A 23,874-nucleotide genomic window follows, 5' to 3' on the forward strand; every position below is an offset into this window, starting at 1 on the left:
TTAAAGACAAGTACAGAAGTAGAAATGATGTAGTGATGCTGGAAAAATGAAAGCACCAGTGCAAAACTGCAGCCAAGCACCATGAGTGTGTGTGTACAGTCATGGACGTGCAATGAGTTATTTTATAGTACAATTTGTGTGTGTAGGCAGGTGTACACTCAGCATGGTAGTAATTGTTTCCTGTATTGTACACACATGAATGTGTGCACACACACACACACACACACACACACACACACACACACACACACACATACAAAGCACAACAAACACACATTGCACTGGACACAGAAGTTTTTAGTCAAAAAGGGGGCACAAACTGAATGAGGACAGTGAGCGAGAGACAAGCCTTCCTCAGGGAAAACTCTCTCCTCATCATGCCGCTTTCCCCTCCACATCTACTTTCCTCTTTTTATTCTCATTCCCCATTCTCATGCAATCTTCCTCACTGCTCCTCATCTTTTAAAAAACATTTGAAGTTCTATTCTGCTTTACTGGACAGAGTACAGTGTCAGTGAAGCTGATGGGGTAGGATGACAGGTCCTTAGCCTGTTCTGAAGCTGTGGCTTTGTGCAGCTTAGCTGGGCAGCTGAGAGGACAGCTAGTCTGTATTCAGAATGTACCTAGACAGTCACTCATTTCAGGAAGTACACAAATGAGGTCATTCCAAGTACTTCCAGCCCTCATTAATTTTTCTCTTTAAATCTAAACTAATCAGGAAAAGCAGATTTTGATAAAGAGAAGCAGATGTGCTTGAGGAGGATTTTTAAGTTTGAGACAAATGGGATGTGGATCCTCTGATTATATCAACACTACAATATCTGTAATTTCAGCTAAGACACAGACACTCACACAGTGCAGAAGAGTCACAAACCACATTATCTAAGCAGAATCTACAGAAGTTACTCATTCAATTAACTCCATGTAATGGGCTCACAGCTTGAGCCTGGTCCAGGGTTAAATGAAAGTCAAAACATAGATTGTTTGGAAAGCCCATTTCAAAAGATTTGAGGCATTATTTGCCTGCTAACAGTATGTCACTGCAATATACATGTCAGCCTTATTGTACTACAGCACTTGTATGAGACAATTCTTCAGTTGAGAGGTGTAGTGATGTCAAACTGTCAACTCCATGGTATTTGCGAGAGGTAATGATATGTTTAAATGCAAAGAAATGATACATGGAATACCTCGAGAAAGGCAAGCACTAAACCAGGAAGCTAAAATTGTCAAATTTTCTGTTTGTGCACTTTTTTGTTTAACTATTCAAGTTTACAAGTAGCTAGTTGCCTTTAGTTCTTTCACAATCTGGACATACAGATATTTATTTTGGACCTGTAAAGGAGAGTCACCATCCAGGTTGAAATAGACTTTTAATATATTGTAGTTTAGTGAATCACTTTAAGTGAATTGGTCTCAGCAATACATTTTGTTGTAAAGTAAGGTGTCAGATTAGGCGTTATTACATAGGAAGATGAAATGAACAGGCTAACCTAACAACACTATCAGACAAATACAACCTGCAGCCTGGAGAAGAGACAGATTCACCCTCTTTCCATAAAGTCTCAGAGGCAGTCCATTAACATGACATTTGACCTTTTAAACTGTCTGGGTAACAAGAAAGACCTGACTTCTTTGGATTTGTGGTTTCACAATGACTTAGTGAGGACCCATCACACATTTTACAATAAAAAGCAGGTTAGTATTCAGATAAGGTTCAGGATCAGGCATGCAGCTGTTATGGTTAGGTTAGGTGGGCCTGCAGGGAATGAATGTATTTAAAAAACAATGTCCTATTAAACTACAAAAGCAGATGTTCCTGTGTGATTTATCATACAGATCCCTCTATCGGTAACTACACAGCCCAGAGTCTTAATTAACTTACGTCCCATGAGTGAAATTTAGATTGCACAGGCCCAGACTGTTTGAAAAACTCTGCTCAGTTGGCTCAACATAGAAAAGAAATGTTTTCACAATGTGACAGCAAGCACAGTGACTTAATAGAGCAAAATCCAAAAATGAAATCACTACATTTGTCCGTGCACTGCAGCTGACCATCATGTTTGTCTGCAGCAAGAAGCAAAATCTATTCTAGAAATGATGTTCTGGGGCAGGGAGTGAGCGGCTGCTTTGCACAGGAGAGCCCTTCTCTGCAGAACAGCATCAGCTAATTCCTGTGAATTCAAATAGACATGACTGTGTGTGCTCTCTCCCTGCTTCTCCCGCTGCATACTTTAACCTCATTTAGACTGGGATTGGGACTAAACACTGCTATGACTGATCTGAACCCATCTCAGGACCTTCAGCACATTTCATTTCCTTGCTGTTTCCTGCACTGATCTCTTCATTCACTGTCAACTTTGTAATTAGTCAGAAATGCCTCAACATAATGTTGAGCGCAGCAGATGATCTGCCAGGCACTAAGACCCTGAAGAGACCCTGGCACACACTGTTGTCACAACACTGCTGCTACTGCCCTCTGCACTCACAAGCACACAAACACACACAATCAGGGCCATAATCCTATATTTGGTGTGTTAATGCATGAATGAACAGAGACACCAAATATGTCTTTTTTAGCATCACTGTGTGTGCATGAGTGTGTGTTTCTCTGCTTGCTTGACTAGCAGTCCTAATCAGGACTGTGCCTGCAGATAGACTGCTGACTACACACACACACACACACACACACACACACACACATGCAGAAATACAAATGAACACTGTAGCTGTCATGTGTTAGTGTGTCAGCCAGTCTTGCGTAGCCAGAGGAACGTGACTAGATTGGGAGCAGATTCTGCTTCCCTGTACATGTCTGCGTGTTAGTTTGTAACCGTGTGTGTGTCAGAGTAAAGCCAGGCGTTAGTCACGCTTGGTGAGATATGAAAGAGCAGGGGATCCTCTGCCGTGAGGGACTTCTCAAACATACACACGTGCCTTCATCTTTCTGCATATCTTCTCATTCTTTCTATTTCTCACATCACCCTCGGTCTCTTTTTATCAGCATGAAACACAAAAGTACTTACTGCCAAATCTAGAACATCAGTTAACAACTAATGACTAGAGTCATTTAGCAACAATGACAAAGTTACAGTAACAACAATACAATGATAAACCAAGACAGAATTAATGTGAATTAGTTGTTTTCACAGCTCCTATTCAAATTTTGACAGTGTAAAAATCTATTGCTGTGCATGAACTGTTGTCTGCTTATTTCCTACGGAATTATTTTACCTTTTTGTAATTACATTTTAATTTATTCTGAAATTCTTCTTTTTTCAAACTATCACACCATCCTCTCTGAACATTGCAATCTTGCAATGTAACTAACTGGAGGAGGTCACAGTTGTACATGGGCCTCTCAGACAACAGTTTTCACACAGCTATTAAATGAAAGCTATTTTAAAGATTTCAAGTTGAAGACCTTTAAATTGTCCCTAACTGGCTTTATCACGATTTCACTCAGTAACGTGTCTGTGTAAATGACCTGTTCATGTGTTGAAATGTTTGACCTAGTTAAGGTGTATTTGATTTATCTTTTCTGGCACTTAAACATCCTCAGAAATGGACATATTGCTGGCTACGTAAAATGCACAGTATCCACCCTCATGCACTCTGTGCAGTGTATGAGTTCATCCGTTACTGTGTGATTTACTCTCTCTTTTCTATCTTATGTCTACATGTGACTTTAATCGAACTTTACACTGTTCAGTATGTTTCTGTCAGGGTCTCCTCTCAGTACAGGCTTCACAAGACACCTTGAGAAGTTTTACATTTGATTCTGTATGAACTGCAAATACTAGCCCATCAAAATTAAAACACATGGCACAGCTCTTCACTGCTCCTATGCTTCATTCACCAAATATTTTCAGCTATCTTGCCTTCACCATGCTGTACTGGAGAAACATTTGGAGAAAAGTAGCTAGAGAAAAAGTCAGTATCACCTCTTAAAAGTACTAGTCATTATTTATGGCAATGCAGAAGTGAGTACACGCAGCATCCCCTTTCAACACACAATCAGACAGAATTCTTAAAATGTACAATTCTAGTTGACCAACACAACAATCTCTCAAAAATACTGATTATAGTTTACAATCCCTGAGCGACATCTTCTTATCCAAAAGAGACACTCTGTCATTACCCTCTCCAACTTTACTTCCAGAGGACAAAGCTATTGTTCTTTCTGTGTCACACACTTGTGTTGACTCTCTCTCCCTGTAGCTCCAGTTGAGCAGTTGTCTCCCGGCCTGTCTCTAACTAACAGGCAGTGATGCTGAGGTTATCTAATAGGACAGAAGTGAAGTCCATACAGTTTATTATAGCCTGACCCCTGAATTGGACAACATGATACTGGTGCATACACACACAACCCGGTATCTTCTTATATTGCAGTACTATACATGACCTTGTAACGTCAAACTGCCCACCCTTCTCACTGTCTCACATCTTCTATATTTTAATAGTACGATGAAAATATTGTCACTTTCTTTCTCAAAGTGAAGTTTAAGTTTTCACTCTGCTATTCAGACAAGTTTATAGGCCCCTTGGTGAAGCCATTTTTGGGTTAGTGTGTGTTTAATAACTAATCAAAGATGCAGCACAGTGTACTAACAGTTCCTCCACATCAAAGGCACAGATACTGAATGTACTTGGGTGGAAATTTAATATTTCATGTGTTGATTTTCAACTTGACAGTTTCAGAGTACTTTGCAAGATGGTGACTGTCAAATTTAGCCTAAGCTCATTCCCTTAGTATGGGCTGTTATGTATTAGTATTGGCTGTTATGTATTAATTCCATTTGTAAGGAATATGGTGGAATAGCAATGTCAAGAGGACCTGTCATAAGGCTACAGTATTCATAACAGGCAAATGCACAAATATGGATTTAGTCGGGCTCACTTACTCATTCCTTTAAAGCCACTATAAGAAATATTGTCACATTAACAATCTGAAATATAACGTGAAATGGGTTGTTCATAGAAACTTTGTTTTAGTATCACTCAGTTTTAGTATCTGCTTTTACAGCCAACACTTATATTACTTTGATTTACACTCACTGCTTCCGCTGCTGCCGTCTTCAGCTTCAGCAGCTGTTTTCCTGACTGATGAACCCGATTCTCTCTTCCTGTCTACACACACAGCGAGGACCCCACTCTCTCCACCTCTATCTCTCCATTGCTCACTCTCCTGCCGGCTACAAACTCTCACCCAGAGTCCTCTCTGCTTCTCTCGCTCAGCACATTTTGCCCTAGTCAGTGTCTCTCTCACTGTCCATTACTTTACCTGCTCTCTCTCTTGCACACACACATGCACAAAAACACACACACACATACACACACACACACAAAGCTTTCCACCTACCTTGCATCCAAACATCAGGGATATGGTGTTGTTGGTGCATGCTACTTTGCAGTGGCACAACATGTGGCTAATGTTAGCTAGCTGGTCCCGTGCTGGGGGGGCATCCTAGCCTTCATACACACATGTCACACTCACACACATCCACACACACATGCACATGCATATGTTCCATCAACCACGCTCCATCCTGTCCCAACAATCCCTCACTCTGCCGGCCCCCCACCCCCACCGCCTGGTTATGGTCCTTGGCTGTGGCAGACCGGCTTCCTTTCCCTCATCTTCATCATTCCTCTCATCTTCATCAGTGTAATCCTCATAGCTGGTCAGGATGCCGGGAGCAACATGGTCACTGTCTGCCTGTGCATCAGTGAGTGCGTGTGTCAGAATGGGTTAGCACACGTGTGTTCAGTGTGTTGTTGTTATCAGCATGTGTGGGCCACTCTGTGTGTGTGTGCATGAATGACTGTGTGTATGCATGTAAGTGTATGTGTATGCGTGTGTCAGTATGGATGTGGTCTCTGTTGTCCTCCTCTGCAGCAGCAGCCCCAGTCCTCTGTCTTCACTCTCTCTATCTGTGTGAGCCTTTGCCTCTCTTGTTCTATTGCTCCCCTTCTCCCTCTCTTGCTCTTGCTTTCTCTCTTTTTCCTCCCTTTCTCACTCTCTCTCTCTTCCTGGCTTGCTTGCTCTCCCTCGGTTCGCTCCACTGCTTCCCTTGGCCCGCCTCTCAAATAGCAAGATCAATGAGCAGCAGAAAGAAAGAATCAGAAAGAGAAGAGACCTCCACACCAAGGTGCAGGGAGGGTTAAAAACGTGTTGTCTCTTCAGTGTGTCTTTGTCCTTCTTTCCAACTGCTGCAGTGATGCTCAGCTTTGTATGTAAACCAGTACACAGAGTGAGGAGGGGTGTGAGGGTACAGTTCTGTACGGGCTAGTGAAGATTGAATTGACCAAATATAACAGTGGTGGGAAGAGAAGGGTAGAGAGACATTAAGAGTGAATTAATGAAGCACAGACAATGTCATTACATCACCCAGAGTCACAAGCAATGATCTCCCAAAAACACATACACATACTCATTACTAGGTCAACTTGTTCAACTGACATTTGAACACAGCACTGTGGTTTTGCTGGCAGCACAGCGAGGACTTTGGCACTGAGCCATTGTACTGGACTTGAACCACTGTCAGTGTGATTAGAAAGTGAAGGAAAGGTTGTGCAAAATCCATCATTAAATCAGCACTGGGCAAACAATGTACATATCTTGCTCCACAACAAAGGAGAGTGCTGCATCCATAATAATAGCTGGTTAGTAAAAAGTGTTGTTTCAGGTACCACTGAGATCCAGGTTCCAAAATTTTCATGCAGGGGTTCACTGCAGCACCTTGGTGGATGATGTTGCCTGGCTTTGCAGCAAAATTAGAGGAAAGTTTTTTCCTGGACAATCCCACATTTTTAGGCTGGTGCTCTCTGTGTTGACACCCCTGCTTGTCACCTTACTGGCCTAAATCAAATGAAGGAGAAGGTTGTTGTTGCTTTTGTTGGTCTGGTCTTAGGTGTAGGTTACTGTTTCTGTAGTCATGAGTAGTAATCATGAAATGGGCTTGTACTGTGCACAAAGCTGTTCATTGTTAATAAACTAATCAGTTAGCTCGCTAATTATTTTAGCTCAACCAAAAAGTGCAATTTAAATTTTATAAACACAAACTATATCTATTTTATAAAGTAATTCAAAGATGCCAGAGAAATTTGTAAAAGACATTGAAAGAAATAAAGAAAACCCTGACATTTGGTGGAGAGGAGAGGTGAGAAGAGAAGAGAGGATTTTTGGGAGATAAAGGGCAGAGGAAGTCAGACAAGTCAAAGCACACTCTTCAGCTGAGGCTCTGGATGCTGATGGCTGGGCCATCTGGACCATCACACACACAATCCAAAACACACACAGTAGTGTCTCTGCGGTTGTCTCTGTCTTCTCACCTCGACTGGAAAACAAACAACACAGCATGAGGGAGAAGAAGACAGAGAGAGGGAAACCATGTGTGAGAAAGCAGAGGGCGAGGTGAAGGAAACAAGCAAATAGATTTTGAGATCACTGGCGAGGAATAGACAGGGAGACAGAATAAACAGGTAAGACAGGGACAAGCTGAGTTTACTGATAAAGTGATTAATCCACAACCCAAGATTATGGCTCAAGTTATATTTAAAGCTGATAATCAGTAATGAGAAATTATTTTTAGAACACTTTTTAACTGTACAGTGATAAAAGATGCACAGATATGCCTGGAGAAGCAATTAAGTTCAGAAGTTGATGCAGGTAGACAAGTCACATAAATAATGCAATGAAGGGAAAGGTTATTCTGAGCACAGCATGGACTTTATCAAGAGTCTTTCTTATGCAGAATATGCATCTGTGCCAATTTAAGTTTATACCAGTAATCCATGCATCGTTTGTGTGTTTGGAGTTTACTTATTTGCTGGTGACATTTTTAGAGTTCTGTGCTTGCTGCGAAGTTTTTGCAGTGCATATAACCCAGCAATCACGCTTCAAATATAGAGACCAACCACTTAAGTTTGTTAATGAAGACAATGATGAAATATGTTCGTTATCTGAGATATCAGACATTGAAAATAGGCTACTTGGTTAGTCTACAGCTCAGCAGTGCATCAGTGTCCATACAGGGACTGGATAAGGTTTATCTACAGAGGGAATCTCAGGAAGTTGACGGTACTGTTAATGACAAAGCAGAGCAAAGTTATCTGAAAGTTATCTTGTTAACCAGGGTTACGTGGCTTCTACACCTGTGGGATTCAGTAGGAAGAAAACTGCCTTTTGTAATGACTCATAGTTGACGAAAACATAACAGACTAAAATTAGACTAAAACTATAAAGAATGAAAATGACTTAAACGTGACTAAGACCAATAAGTGTTTTCATCTGAAGACTATCTCTAAAAAAGCTGCCAAAATGAACAACCAACCACCCATTTCTTCCACTTCTCTCAGTGACACATTGATGCTGGGCCAGCAAGCTCTTCTTTGACAAGCATGAAACAGATTCATATCATGCCTGACAACCAAAAATGCAGCATGTTATTATGCAAATGTTCTGGATTGGGACTTGTTTTTATGTTTTCAAAGAGTCAGCTTTGGGTCATGCAAGTCTTGTGATAAAAGAACTGTCCTGAGACCAGCTTTGAGTCTCCCAGTGTTTGACCAAGAACAGATGGAGATCCTGCTGATGTGCGTCCATGCACATGTACATAGATATATATTTATACATCTGGGATAGCCACCGGCATTCAGGCTCATATGGTTCATGTAAAGGTAAGGATAGCATGTAACATCACATCACCAGCATCACACATCAAACTACTGAAAAAAAGAAAGAAACAAACAGAAGGAGGAAAAAGAAAAATCAAAAAGAAGAGAAGAAAAATAGGAAAATGAATGAATGAATGACAGAAAGACAGAGGCAGAGGGAGAAAAAATAAGGGTTTTTCCTCACGAGCCTAGCAGGCATGCACTACATGTTAACATTAGTAGGTCAGCCAGCACAGAAATAACTACACCATGTGTACGTGTGCGTTGTAACCTCATATACTCCCTACTAGCCAGTCCTGTTGGAGTCTCCATTCTTACACTGTCCAATCAAAAAAGCCTCTTATATTTTTATCTTTCTTACAGTGATGCCTGCTGAAACCTCATAGCAACAAATATCAACTCTGCAGCGGAAAAATGTGTTTCTTCCCATTAATGTACTGTCATTTATTGAAACTTCCATACCGATTACTACCCAGTGACATGTCATCTGACTGTGTAGTTACATAGCAAAGGTGGAGGTGTCAACAATAATCTGAGCACCCATCACGCTAGTGAGTATGTTATACATACAGTGCCACTATGTGGTCAAACACAGACACAGCAGCACAGAGACAGTGTTTTCTAAATGATCATTTTTTCTCAGTTATGTTTAATATAAGCAAATGCTTTTTGTTGCCACTGAGAAAAAAGGCCAGAGGGTTCAGTGTAGCATTTTAACCTCTCCAAGAAAGTTCATATAGAAGCTGAGGTAATATACAGAACCTGTATATATACCTTCTAGTACAGAAGTCATACATTGCACGCTCTTTCTAACCCTGGATGTAAAGACAGCATTGTTTTAAACACAAAAACCAACCATTTTCATTAATAGTATCAATAATACTTCCTAATATTTTTTATATAAACATGGATTCATCAATTTATCACTCATTTAATGAAAACAAAACCAAAGCAGGGTTAAAGACCTAATGTCTGTTTGCATACATCTGTGGCTAAATATCATATTTAAAGAAAGGGCTTTTCTATTCTACTACAGGTGTTTATATAGGAGCAATTTTTTTTTTAATCTTTTTGACTCACAGTACACATGTAAACTCTCTAATATATCCTGAGTCAAGGTTAATGGGTTTGTGTAGTCATGATGATGTTAAGCTGTTTCATTTTCTTCTCCTGAAAATCCAATGATAAGGGAAATGTACTCAGCCTTGTTTGAATAGCCGCACATATAGGTTGGTTTCTTTGCATGAGTGTGCATGTATGTGTGTGGCTCCATGGAGGTTAGTCATCTGCATAATGGGATTAGCTGCTCTGGCTGTACTCAGGCATGACATGATCTGAACAATTTAACAATAGACTACGAGCCTCTTTGCTTGACCAGCATAACCGGAAAAAAAAATTCTTACCAGGACAACAAATACATGACTGAACAACAGCTCACAGACTCTCTTCCTGTGAAAACATGGGACACATCTGTTTTGAGCAGCTGCAGAAAAAAACAAAAATAGCTGAACATAAATCTGTCCTCTCACTGTATTTCAGCCCTCAGTCACAAACTACTACTGTACTCTCCTTCTTAAGGCTTTCTAGCCCCATCAGAATGTTGCCATGCTGCTTGCATCCTTTTTTTCAACCAGGTAATTTACTTTTCTCAAGCTCAGTCCCTGCCTCAGACTTCACCCTATTCACAGCCAAGCTCAATAGCCAAAGAGCCAAATTTGAACTTCCTTTTGCCCATGTATGGCATATGAATTTGGCTAGGTTTCAGGGATGTCAGCCTGGATGGATTTGGACTGAGAAACAGTTCCACTTACTGTTGCAGCCTCCTAAACCTTCAGATCAGTTTCAGTGACTCACAAATGCTCCAAAGCTGCGAGAAAGCATTAGATATCATTGCAATTCCATTCAATTATTGCACCAAATGTTGTTATCAGATGTTCAAACAGAGTGCAGTAAACCACAGATAAGGGTCATTTTTATAAGTTATGATTTTGTTTAGATGTCATATTAAATTGGGTTTTTCTAGCCCTGAATCAAAGTAATGGAAGCTAACTCGAAAGTCTTAAAAACTTAATTTTCCAAAGTCTGGTTCATGTTTTTCATTCCGGTCAATGTTGATGTAAAAGAGTAGAACAAGTGTTCTTGAGACTGGAAGAGAAGATGTTGGGTAGCATAGCCACTACAGCGAACACAGCATTAGCGAACAGCTATCATTAATGTTAAAGCTATAACCTCTGACCAAAGACTAATTCCTTTAAATTACTCAGCTCCTCTCTGTTCTCAGCCAACATCTGTAATTCCCAGCACCTCTGTTACGTTTCTGTGGAAAAGTAAAAGGATCAGGCTCGATCACAGTGTTTTAGAAGGATGTAATACACATGTATGTTCCTAAAACAGGCTGATACTGGCTAAGTGCTGTGATGGAAAATGAGAAACAAGGTTTTATGCAAAAAAAAAATTGTTTCCTTCTTCAGTGCATATTTGTATCAAGGCACATGTTGCAGGTACTCTGTATATGCAGGCCTATGATTGTTTTAAAACCTACCTAGTTTGTGCTTGTGAAAATACAGAGTTAACACAAAACACAGCAAGCTGGAGTTCTACACAAAGCATTAGCACACAGGTAATGACCTACTAGTCATTCATTACAGAAGGTGATTTAGCCTCAGAGTCAGAAGATTGTAATTAAAATAAGTGGAGATACATTACACTTATTGAAGGTGCAGAGCTCTGAAAATCCATCTTCACATGTAGTCCTCTTGCTGGCCCAGAGTCAGGCCTATCAGTATGCTTACAGACTTAGTCCACTTCTGCACAATAGGTGTGGACCGTACAGAACAGAGAGGATTTTTAAACTTTGACTGAAGGTCTAATCAAGTGAGCTAACCTGTTACAGCAGTCCTACATTTAGACCTACGGTATATAAATAGCCCTGGGCTCAGTAGTCCTACAGCTGCTTGGGAAGTTCTTTCCCTCTTCTCCACTCCACTCATGCCTCCTCCGTGGATCAGTTTGTCTGCTGTGACCCCTCCTCACAGTTACATTGGAATGCCAGCTGGACAATTGCGCAGAAATGGATCGCTGAAATGATGCAGCGTGGAGTTTTCTGGGGAAAGCAAGTGAAATATTCCACACAAAATAGGAACACTGAGACTTTTTCTGTCTCCTTCCCTCTCTTATTGTGTGTGTGTCTCTCTCTATTTATCTCACTCATTTTTCATCTGTTTCCTGCTCTTTGTCCATCCTGAAATAGCTCCACCTCCATAAAGTCTATTAGGAGCCTAAGGTAAGCCTCTTAGGAGAGACTTTTGCGCTCTTGCAGCATGAGAGGTCAGTAACTCTCAGTAAAACCCAACAACAATCAGACGTTGCTAAAACTGGAGTGGGATTTAAGGCTGGATATATCAGAGAGATAAAGAGGATTGGGCATAATAGAGGGAAGAGTACTGATACAAAAATCCACATACTCTATGTTTGACAACAAACCTCCACAAGCACAGATCCCACCAAATGTAAGTTCAGCAGCAGTGCCAAGGGGATACATGTAATGTGAAGGATTTAAGAAGAAAAAGTTACATCCCTTTACATCACATTCACATATATTTTGTATTAGTAATGTGACTTCATATGATTAGAAATTACACTTGACCTGACATGCATCTCAAGTAACAACATTTCTCCATCATTCACCAGTGCAAACATTAATGCTTTGTCTCCTATTAAACCCCCTGATTGTTTCGCATCCATGACCATTGTGCTAAATTCAATTTTACCATTATGGTTTGAGGTCCCTGTGCTTGCTGGTTGGATCCCTGTCTGTAATTCTTATACACACAGTAGGTGCATCGCCACTTATTAAATTATTGTGTTAATGTAACCAAACACATCTCTAATAAACTTACAAAATACTTTAAAGTTCAGGAGCAGGGACACACCTCAAATACACCACTTCCAGTCATAATCTGCTTTCATTTTTTCATACCCCCACTAACCCCAGCTGCCTTTTCTCCTTTTTCTATTTGTTCTTCTCTCTCTCTCTTGATCTATCTCACCAGTCCAACACATTGGCAATTCCCTCTGAAGCCTTTGCCACACCGCAGATACTAACCATCCTTCATCTATCAAACATCATTCAGTCTGTCCTACTTTCTAAAGAATAAACCTCAGTCTGATTTTTGTGGAAACATAGTCCTTGCATAGTCCTTTTAATATGTTCTTCAATTTCCTCCAAATGCACACAGGGTCAGTGAAAGCGACCCTGAAATCGCACAGGATGATGTACTGAAACATTTTCCAGCAAAGATCTTGAGCTGAGGGAACACTCTGATTTCTAATCCATTATCTTAATGAGATAAATAAGATTAAGTAGATGAATGTGAGATGCTGCAGTCTCTTTGTATAGCTGCCAAATACCTGCAGACTTATTTGTGTGTGTATTAAAGTGTACTGCATGCAGACAATGTGGGTCAACCAAACTAAGAATTAAGGCAAGCATGAACACTTCTCGCAGTGATTGGCAAGTCAGGTGTGACACTGTGAATGCTCCTTTACTTTGACTGAACAACATAAAAGAGCAAAAATCAGAATACACAGCATGCAAACTGCTTAATACAAACAGGGTCAATGATAGAGGGTCAGTGATAGAGAATACAGTCATACTAAGAGCATGCTTGTAGGGAGGACAGCCAATGTGGTCACAATTATTGGGCTGCACCACAGAGGGGACCACGTGAACCCTCACAGACTTAGACAGAACAGAATTTGCATCACATGAACCCACACACATAAACACAGAACCATGTAGTGGCTTAACACAGCAGGCTTGTCAGCTGCATCTTTGAGTTGTGTTTTTTTAAAAGCTTTGAGAACTTTTGCCTTTAGACAAGCTATAAAAGATGCAACATATAACTAGTGTGTCCCAAACCCACCATGGCCTTTACAACTTATGGTACTGTTTGTGATTCTGCTCTAATGAAAGCACCTTTATCAGTTCAAGTCTCCATCCACACTCTACACCTCCTCATCACTCGTAAGAACTGTGATGTATCTTAGCTCACATTGGTTCTGCTGCTTTAAATGAGGCATTCATTTCTGAGCATGCACATATGTGCATAACGTATGTGTTTAATTTTGCTAGCCTAGTTTTTAAGCCAAACAGTCTGTCCTGCCTTGTGACCAGTCAGTCGGCTACCTACACAGCCAGCCAGTCAGTCAGACAGCTCTTCTTGTGACGGGTGTGTCCTATCAACCCAGTTTCATGTCTCTTTGGATATCACATGTTGTCAGACCAACAGCTGAGCAACAGCTTGGCATTCCCATTAGAGTTGCTTCACTAGAGCACAGCCGGTTCCTCTAAGATATCCCCTCATACTCTGTACATTCACACATCTGCACAATAACTAACCTGTTCCCAATTGATATGGCTAATTGTGAGCAGACACGTTCAGTTTCCTGTCATTTACTAAGCCTGCAGTTTATTGTGAAACAGTTCATCTTGATTTGTTAAGTGGTATCCCCAAAGACGGCAGGTCTCCTCCTGACTCTTCTATTACAAACCCTGCTTTCCTGATTACAGTTCATAACCAGAAAGATCATGTCAGATCATCTGGCACGTCCAACACACAATTTCAACTTAAAAATCAAGGAGGTTACAGTAATGAATGCCATCATGAGGAACACTGATCACTAAATCTTGATAACTTACCTATGAACAAAAGCTGTATGTCCACCCTTTTACACCCTGTTGTCTTGTCCTGATCTGTTTATCTGCTCTACTCTAACCTGCTCTCTTCCTGTGTCTCACCTTGGTAGTGAGGATACAGATGCAGTCCATCCTCAGCAGTCCAACTGGCAAACTTTCAACAAAACATCTCCCAGCTGCAACTTTTCCGTTCCACCACTCAGCTGCTTGTTGCTGTTGGTGACATCCTTCTGCTGTCTGTCCGCCTGTGTCTCCTCCTTCTCATCCTCTCCTTTCATCCCTCAAACTCTCTCTCCTCCCTTTCCTCCCTGTCCCCTCCACCTGTCCTTTCAGCAGAAGCCAGACAAGACTTCCCTGCTAAAATAGCGGCCGACTTAGAAACATGGCAGCTGTCCTGTGCACCTCTACCTGCCCTCTTGTTTTCCAGCTGCTGTCTTCGTTTCTGGTAGCCACATTTTAACCTCAAAGAGTTCATGGCTCAGAATATGGATCTACACACACAGAACACAACCAGCACACAAAAACTGACAGGCAAACATACAGAGACAGGGGCAAAAACGCATACACATGGATGCACACGCAAACACTCACACAGACAGACGTTTATACATACACATAAGCACACACACAAATATATATACTACACACATACACAGCACTCTGCTGTTTTATCAGGTCAGTCTCTGTTTGGCAGAAGTGGGGGGGTTAGACTGAGTGAACAGTAGCAGCCATATAGCAATAGATGCTCTACTTTCAACTTTGACTGTAGGTATTGGTGAAGTCTAAGCTCCACATGCACCCTGAAGCTTCATGCAGAGAAGGGACTTCACTCACTCAAGAATAAACATTAATTCATGTTGGATTTGAAAAAGTACAATATACTTTACATCTCATAAATCAGCACAATTGAGATAGAAGATGGACGGAACCGCAGATCCATGTTTCTACACACATCTCTTCCATAAAACAAACACATCACAGTCACATTTGTCTCTGCCTTGCTCTACTTCTGTCCAGTGCCACCCTCTCCTCACCCTGCTCTCATTGTTGATAGTCTCCCCTGATGTTCACTGTCGCCAACAGACAGCTGTCAGTCTGTCTCCACTGGACTGTGCAAATAAACATTATTAGGTCCACGGACTAGTTAAGACTACTAATACTATTCATTAAAAAAACATTCAGTAACAACATGTTAAGTGATTTTAGGTAAAATACGTTTCAGTCACTTAATATGTGGTGAGATCTCCTTTTTGTCTGATACAGAAACAAAACAAATTCTTTTACATTTCCATAGAAGAGAACAAAATGAACCACCACAGTTTAATGTTTAACCCAATGCTATTGAGTGAATTAATGAAGCAGCTATAATTAATACTTTTACAATAACAGTGTATCAAATGATGATGTAGTGATTAACCAACCTCATTAACCAAACCAAACTCTTTACAAGGTTTTATAGTGAGTTTCAGTTCATTGTGTAGCTCTCATGCCCACAGTTCTACTCTGTTACCTGGTTTTCTCTCACCGTGCTCATAGAGTCATTTTATGCAGGAGTAAGCAATTGTTTTCAGTGAAAACCCATTGTCCACCACCTGCCCCACACTACATAGCTGACAGACACAGTTAGTGAGTAGCTGGTGACCACAGTGGGGCACTTAGCAGCTAACAAGCCAGATACTGTGCAGATACAGCACCATATAAAAACAAAGCAAGTCTATATCAGCACAATTTCCTAAGATGTGAATGATCAACACTTTAAACAGTGTCAGGCAGTAGTTCAACAACACCAACAAGGCAAAAGAACAAGATAAATGCTGTTACATGAACCCACTACTGTGCTCGTTCTGCTGAATCTACAAGGCAGTGAATGCTACTGAACTAAAATAATTAGCCTTCTCCTATTATGTAATGCAATGTAAGCCAATGTTTAATAATCCAGCTTCCATTAATTCTGGTCTCTACAGCCACCAGCAGAATTTTCAGTCTCCTAGTTTAAAGAAGACAAGTTGTCACCATTTTTTTTAGAGTTATGACAATTTCATGTAATAGCAGTGATATGTGAGATATGACACAAAATGTAATGTAAATGTAATTTAAAGTCATAGCTCCAAGAACTATGACAATATCTCTTCTGTATTAGCTTCAGAAGCTACACCCACAAATGAAAAGACAGTGTTACACACTAAATGAACACAACCAAGAGACAGACACAAAACAAGCTGTGACACAGTTAAAGAAAATACAAAGCTATTATTACCAAAACCTGAGATGCAAAGAAAATCTGAATCTCACCATGCTATTACAACTATGTGAACTAGTAGGAAATCTCTGCCACCATATCCATATATCGCCATACTGTAAATACTGTATCAATAACAGAAGCAAACCTGACAAGCTCTGCCAGGCACAAGCAGATAACACAGACAATACTTTCATTTAAAATTTGTTTCTCTTGGGCTAAAGAGGGAAAACATCTTTTCCATAAAGGCACTGCTGTAACCTCAAGCTTGAAAACAACTAAGAATATCCACATCTGGAAGAGGCAGCATGTATTATTTATATTATATACACTCTCCGATTAACTGTAGAGAAATTTCCTGCAGGTTACCTCTGGCTCAGCTCCAACAAAAAACAACCAGACATGTCTTACCTTGTTGGCAGTCACTGGGCTTGTACCTGGCCTGGGGCTGGCTGGACCATGGCTGGTGGTAGTGGAAGTGACTTTTACTGGTCCAGGGCTGGTTGGACTAGGAACAGAGATCAGGGTGAGAATGTGTCCGAAGGTGAACTGTCAGGTGAATTTCTTTAGAATTTCTTTAATTTTGCTGGAAGAATTTATAATAATTTTGTGTCATTCTGGAGTTTTGAATGAAAAATAAAAATCTGAAACATTTTAGAAAACAAGAGCATGTTATACCATTCTATCAATGGCTGAACATCAATTGAAGTTTTGAGCTAATCCACGTTTGTTGTCTTAAACCCAGTAAATGTGTATTTGTGTGTGTGTGTCTGTGTTTGTTTTGATGGAAACAAATGGAAGACATTAGTCTAGTATAAATACAGTACAGCAGTTGAGCTGGTTAATCACATAAGACTTAATTTAAAATGTTAACTACTAGTTGCAAGGTCTACTATGATAATGTAATCTAAGAATAACTATAGGCTGATTTGTTGGAACTACCTCAGATGGGGTCCTTTATTCGAAGGTTCTGGAGGACCTGTGGCGCTGCGGATGCTGAAGGTAAATTTTCCTTGGCTGGGGTTGGGCAAACTCGTGCTGGGAGTGACTTTGCCTAATCCTGTGTCCTTGCTGGCTGTAGGAACTGTAGAGTTAACTGTAGCATCTGTGACTCTGTTGAGACTTGGGCTGGTGCTGGGAGGGTTGTTATTGGGGGGGAGTTTGTCTGGAGTGGTTGGTGGCACAAGGCCTTGGACTGTGCTAGAGACAAGGGCTGTGACAGTCACTAGACTGAGGTCAGGAGAGGCTGGAAGGTTTTGTGTATTGACGTCTGAATAAACACCAGAGTTGCTGGCAGTAAGATGTTGCTTTGTTCCATTCAGTGACACAGTAGGTGTTTTTATTGAACCGCTGGCAGTTTCTACACCATTTGCTGGGACTCTGGGGGATGTGGTGGCAATAGGAGAAGAGGGCTTTGAAGTCTCTGCTGCCAGGGGTTTTGAAGCTCCAGTCTCAACAGGAGCAGGAGGAGCACGGTACTTGACCTTGGCTGGCTCTGACTGAGGTGTACTGGACTGTGTTGTAGGGGAAGATGGTTTTTTCACAGATATTCCAGATGGGATTGGAGGGGCGGGGGACTTGATTGATCTGGGTTTGGGGGATAAGGGCTTTGGCTCAGATGGTACTCCAGAAGCCTGAGGGCTCAGGGGACCAGTGGAGTCCTGTGGCTGGGATGAGGTCTCTGCTGGTAGGTTACAGGAGGCAGGGAGGTTCCCTGGACCATCTGTCTGGTCAGCAGAACACTTGCTGTCTGCGAGGATGGTAAACTCATAATACTCCTGGATATCTGGAGGTAGAAATGAAAAGATTAGAAGCAAAATAAAAAAATCAAGGGTGTAGTTGATTAGTAAATAAATAATTATGACTTTGTGAATGCATGAATAACCAAATGCCTGGCTTTATAAATGACATGTGTGTGAAACAAAAAAATGAAAACAAATTAATTAACAAATATCAGCAAACTAAAAAAAATGTATCTCCAAGTTTAATAATCAAAATAATCAAAAACAATTATTAGTCATTAATAGATAATTTCAAATGTAATAGAAAACTGTTTTTATGGTTTTGTCATTTTATGATTCAGATGAAAGCAACATAAAAGTCCCTTTCAGAGAGCAGGGCACAGGTAGAACATCCAGAGGAAACACCTGTCTGTGTGCTTATGTTAATACACTGATGACCTCTAGTGGTAGCATAGAGATACTGTTACCACTTGTATACAGAACAGCAGTTTCTAAAAATCCAGTGTTCCCTGCAAAATAGTTTACTCCACATTTTTATAAGTGAGTACACTGATAGAACAGATAAAAAATAAAACAGAGGTATATGGGAAGAGAGTATGGAATACAGATGTTTTAAGGGATGTGTGAAAAGATAAGGAGAAGAGTAAAGTCTACGCAGGGAATTTAAAAGTACGATACAGCAAAAATGGCAGCAAGTAACAGAGTCACACCAATATTCAAATATATGACACTAGAGATGAAGTCCTGCAGGTGAAGTGAAATGTCTTAGATGAAATCAAGGATCATTAGGAAGAAGAAATAAGAAAAACAACACTGTCTGCAGATACAACTTTAACACCAGAGACAGCTGGGTTAAAGGTCAAAGCCACGTTCAAAACAGGAACTGAGTCTCGTGTTAGTGAAAAGCAAACATTCGTGCACGCACGCACAAAACAGTGAAATGTCACTGTAAGGACTCAAGTTGTGGGCGTGGTGCAAAGGACATTGCACTAAGAACCAGTTTGTTGTCATGTAACTAGTCAGACACAGAATTTAAACTCTGGGCAGGAATTTGTACACGCTACACATTCTTTAAAATTGTGCCAATGTGCTTCAAAGGGCCCCGTGTTTTCTGTGACACACCATGTTGCACCTACATTTTCTAGGGAACAGTCATGTGATAAGGCCAGGCCAAATATCCTGTAGATAGCAAACAGTGCACATCTTCTCCTGAGGAAGAAGGGCCTCTCTCTGCTGACCTACAAGCCTGCTGTCACACACAAACAGCTCCTTGCTTCCAGCCTTCATATACAGCCCCATACACACAGCATCTTTCCTGACAGACACATTGATTTTAAAGACATGATACTTGACAATAATGTAAGATAAACAGTGCAGTAGCACTTGTTCTGAAGACCAAGTCAAGGGGTCAGTTCAACCTATGCACACAAAACTTGGTATCTACCCAGGCAGACATTTTCAGTTCTTTGGGTTCTTTTTAACATGTAATCTAGAAACTAGAGAAACTAGAGAGACTCTTTTTACAAAAAACGCCCCAGTTACTCTACATGAGTCTATCTGCATGCATGGTAGAAAGTTGCGTGGGCAGACACCACTAGGGGAAGAGGCTTGTGATAGTGTTAACGTGACCCCCCAGTGATGTCAAACTCCAGCCGTAAAGGGCCATGATCCCTGCCCTTCCCACTGCTGATTACCTGTATTCAGCCTGTATTCAGAAGCTGCAAGGGCAGGGATAGTTGGACACCCCTACCTCAATCCATTTTTTAATAGCTCAAACTTCAGTAATATGAAAATATAGGTAAAACCTGCATCAAAACACAGAACACATCCCCAAAATATCTTCATCTTCTTACCAAGCAGAGCACTGAAGAGCTGACTTTGGAAGACACTGATGACTCTGTCCAGAGACTGCTGCAGCTGCTGGTCTTCCTCCACGGGGCCTTGTTTGGTCAGATTCTGGTTCTGCTGTCTTTGGTTTAGTTTGGCCCGGTACTGCTGGAGAAGCTCCAGGGCTCGCTGAGCATCTGAATACAACACACAAAGGTAAAACTGAAACTTTTTTCCTTATAACTATTCACAAGGAAAGGCAAAATTCTCCAGTCGCTTTTAAATATGTAGCAAGGACATTAGACTCTGTCCATTAAGTCTTTGTTTAACAGTGGATTATTAAAAACTAAACTCAGTGTTTTTATTAGTGTGAAGTTAATAAACACCAGGCTGTGGACTCAGGAGCTAACATACCTCATCTCCATATCAATGTACATCAGCTCTTCATTCATTCATACGTTTTTACATGGATGCACCGATTGTTTAAAAAGTGGAAGTAGGTGCACGTTTACTCTAAACTCACACTTCTCTCCATTACAAAGGAACAGAGCTGCTCTTTGCTCTACTACTAGATGACTAAATGCCTTGTATTGTGTTGCTGTGCAGCAGAAAGACATAAGGGCCAAAGAATCTGTGGAGTGAAAAAAAAACAGCTTTCAGGCTCTGAACAGCTGATCAAACCGGAAGCACTGACTGATCCCATCCAACTCTAAGAGAATGTGTCGGTGTTTAAATGTGCGTCGTTGAAACTATCAGCGTTAATGGCAGTCAGGATTATGGGTATTCAATTATTATTTAGGTATCTACAAATGCATAAAGCATGGCGGACCTGTCTTCATATGTTACCTGAATTATTGGCTGATAATCTTTGGACAAAGGGTGCAACAAACTAAAGTATCAGAAAACCTGCATATGAATTCCCTCTTTATTTCAGACTGCGACCCAGAAACACTAACGTCAGATTAATCAAGTCCTGCCTTGGAAACAGCTTCTATGTCCAATTAACCGCGAGGTCTGAAGTAAAAGCCCGTAAGTTACTGTCTACAGGTTCCAGTCAACAATTCAACATGAAACCTCTATTTCATTTAAATAAGGTAACGAAGTTTATTCGACGTTATTAGCAAAATAAAATCCATGTCGGGAACCAGGTGGAAATAAAGACGGGGAATGAGCAGAAAGCGTGATACTTACCTTTCTGTCGCAGTGGCATAGTGGGTGACCGCACAGTCCTGCTCCCCGGGGCTGCTGTCACAGTCTGTGTGTTATTACAGATGTGTGCGTCTGTCCCGGGACAGCCTGCCTCCAAACTGGGCCAGCAAAGTGACACCGCTGCGGTCTGATATAAAAGCCAGTCTTCTCTTCACAGTAAAAAAACAATAAGAGGTTTAAAAGTCCGAGCAAACTTTCAGAGGAGAAACTGCCACACGTTGACAGGCACCGTGTGGACTTAGTACCCGCAGCTGGAACTAGAGCTGTTTTGTTTTGTTTTCGCTCTACTTGTCTTTCACTTTAAATCTCTCTCTTTGGTAAAACTAGTTCTCCAGTTCTTCATTCAGGTGACTCAAAACACTGTCTGACCGGTTCTTAGGCAGCCCCGTGGGAGAAACACACCTAAAAGAAGACACACACACACACACACACACACACACGTGCACGCGCGCGCACACGCACACACACATTCATGCACTCACTTCAATAAAGCATTGAGGCAGGTCTGAGAGGCTGTCTTCATAAGCAGCTTGTGTATGTTGGTGGCATTGTCATGTTAAACAGGTTTATTGTGGATAAAAGCCTGGTTTGTTCCAGTGTCTCTACTGGGCCTACATCTAATCCATTTAACTCTGAGCACTGGGTTGGCAGATACTGTGGGGGTGTTGCTGCTAAAGGAGTTGTCATACATTTACTGACAAAGTTCAGTGTTGACCTGTAGGGATATGATTCATAAAGTACGATAAAGCATAATGCTACAGGGTATGTAGGGTTGGTAAAAATTCACAGGTGTAATTCGCCCAGCTGTTGGTACTTGTGAGATACTGTGCAGGTACTGGGCCCAGATCCTGCATGGTCATCAGTAAGTGGACAAGCTCAAACACACTAAGCTAACTGCTACTTCTGAAAGGTCTCAATTTCTGTTTCTATAATACAAGTCGAGTCACAGGTGGAGCCAGAAATCATAGTGTGGGTGGACCTAGAAATAAAGGTGGGCCTCTTCCATCTAGTGATAGGAGCCAAATTGATATAATTACAATCGAACTTGTGTAATTTTCCTCCTTTATTACAAGCCACAGCATTAGTGACACCAACTCAAACAATGAGATAAAAGACCTTGCACTATATCCTGTTATAGCTCAGCTCTGGTTAGATTTTTTTTTTGTCAGAGGTTGATATGGAGTGTGTTTTGTTGGATGAGGTGGTTTGACCCCATGTGTGACAAAACGTGAGTGATGAAGCCACGGTAGAGTTGAACACACAGAATACACAGTGTAGGCTAAATAAGTCACATTTGGACCTTTTACTTTTCATGATCCTCCTCAGTGCTAAACACATCTATGTACTGAACAGAAAGAAAACTGTATTGATCTTGCTTGAACTCTGGGAAATACAGCTAACTGTGGATTTCCTTAAATATTAAGGAAGAGCAAGAGACATTTCTTGGCACATCAGAGTAAAACAATGAAATGAGAAAATCAAAGTATGTTTGACAGTGAATGTCTTTGTAGAAAGCAGAGTGACTGTAGAGACACATGTCTGCATAATCATAAGCTACACACAAACCACACACATAGACAGCAGCTGAATGCAGGTCATGGACTCATTCTCTGGTATTGATGTTGACCCAGTCACAAGAGCGTATTGACTGCTTTGGTGGGTGCACAAAAACTCTGTAACTCTTACACACAAATACTCTTGCACTCAGTGATTCCAGCATAATGTTAGTCAGCGTGGGGAGAAATGTCTGCATGATTGTGTAAGAGGGCTGGTCAGTCAGCATACAGAAGTATCATTTTGTGTAAATGACAGACTAAAAAGGAAAGGGAACAAAGGGACATCATTCTGCTTTCATCAGTGCATGCATTAGTGAGTGTGTGTGTGTGTGTACTGTTACCCTGTATTGTTAATTGTTAGCCTGTTCCACAGTATGTAGACTTGTTCTACAGAGAGCACCGACGCCAGTGAGCAGTGGGGAATGGTACAAGACACACAGGGAAAATAGTTCAGTCAGCAACTTTAACTTGTAATGGAGTATTTTTTAGTTGGCCATTTTTAGTTCCTAACATTAAATGGGAATACTGCAGGATGTAATCATTAACACAGTAATGTGATTTAATGGAATTGATTGTGACTGAATCAAAGCCTGACATGACAGGTTGGTGGCGCTTACTAAAGGTCTTTCTCATCATCCAGCTAAGCTTTCCGTATGTAATTTATAACTGATGCAGGACTGTGCGTGCATGAACAAGCTTTAGTTCAATTTCCATAAAATATAACTTTCACGGTAGGACTTTTAGGCTTGGGCAAAAGAAAGTCTTTGAGACGACTAGATAAAGTCAGCTGTCCCTCTGTGAGCTATAGAGCTCAGATAAGAATAGATGGGATGGACAGATAAAGAGGGATAAAGGCAAGAAAGTTGTTAGACTAATGGACAGAGTAACAAAGGAGCATCTGCTGACTGAGATTAATCCACAGTG

At 41.0% G+C, this 23,874-nt stretch overlaps 1 protein-coding gene across 2 annotated transcripts in view; it reads right to left on the reverse strand.

Moving 5' to 3' along the window:
- The window catches only part of LOC113139966 (discs large homolog 1-like protein), an 83,295-nt gene extending 61,613 nt beyond the window's left edge, over positions 1 to 21,682 (reverse strand). Inside the window, exons 1-4 of one of the 2 annotated variants that reach the window (XM_026323623.1) lie at positions 21,377 to 21,682; positions 20,212 to 20,382; positions 17,559 to 18,402; positions 17,028 to 17,124 (exon numbers count right to left, since the gene is read on the reverse strand). In XM_026323623.1, coding sequence (XP_026179408.1) covers positions 17,028 to 17,124; positions 17,559 to 18,402; positions 20,212 to 20,382; positions 21,377 to 21,395 — 1,131 coding nt within the window. In that variant the 5' untranslated portion in view covers positions 21,396 to 21,682. Of the gene's footprint in view, positions 1 to 5,362; positions 5,647 to 17,027; positions 17,125 to 17,558; positions 18,403 to 20,211; positions 20,383 to 21,376 lie in introns of those variants that run through there. The other variant, XM_026323624.1, reaches the window with a different exon arrangement.
- Between the last annotated feature and the right edge of the window lie 2,192 nt (positions 21,683 to 23,874).

Source organism: Mastacembelus armatus, chromosome 4 (genome assembly GCF_900324485.2).
Source record: "Mastacembelus armatus chromosome 4, fMasArm1.2, whole genome shotgun sequence".
Lineage (NCBI taxonomy): Eukaryota > Metazoa > Chordata > Actinopteri > Synbranchiformes > Mastacembelidae > Mastacembelus > Mastacembelus armatus.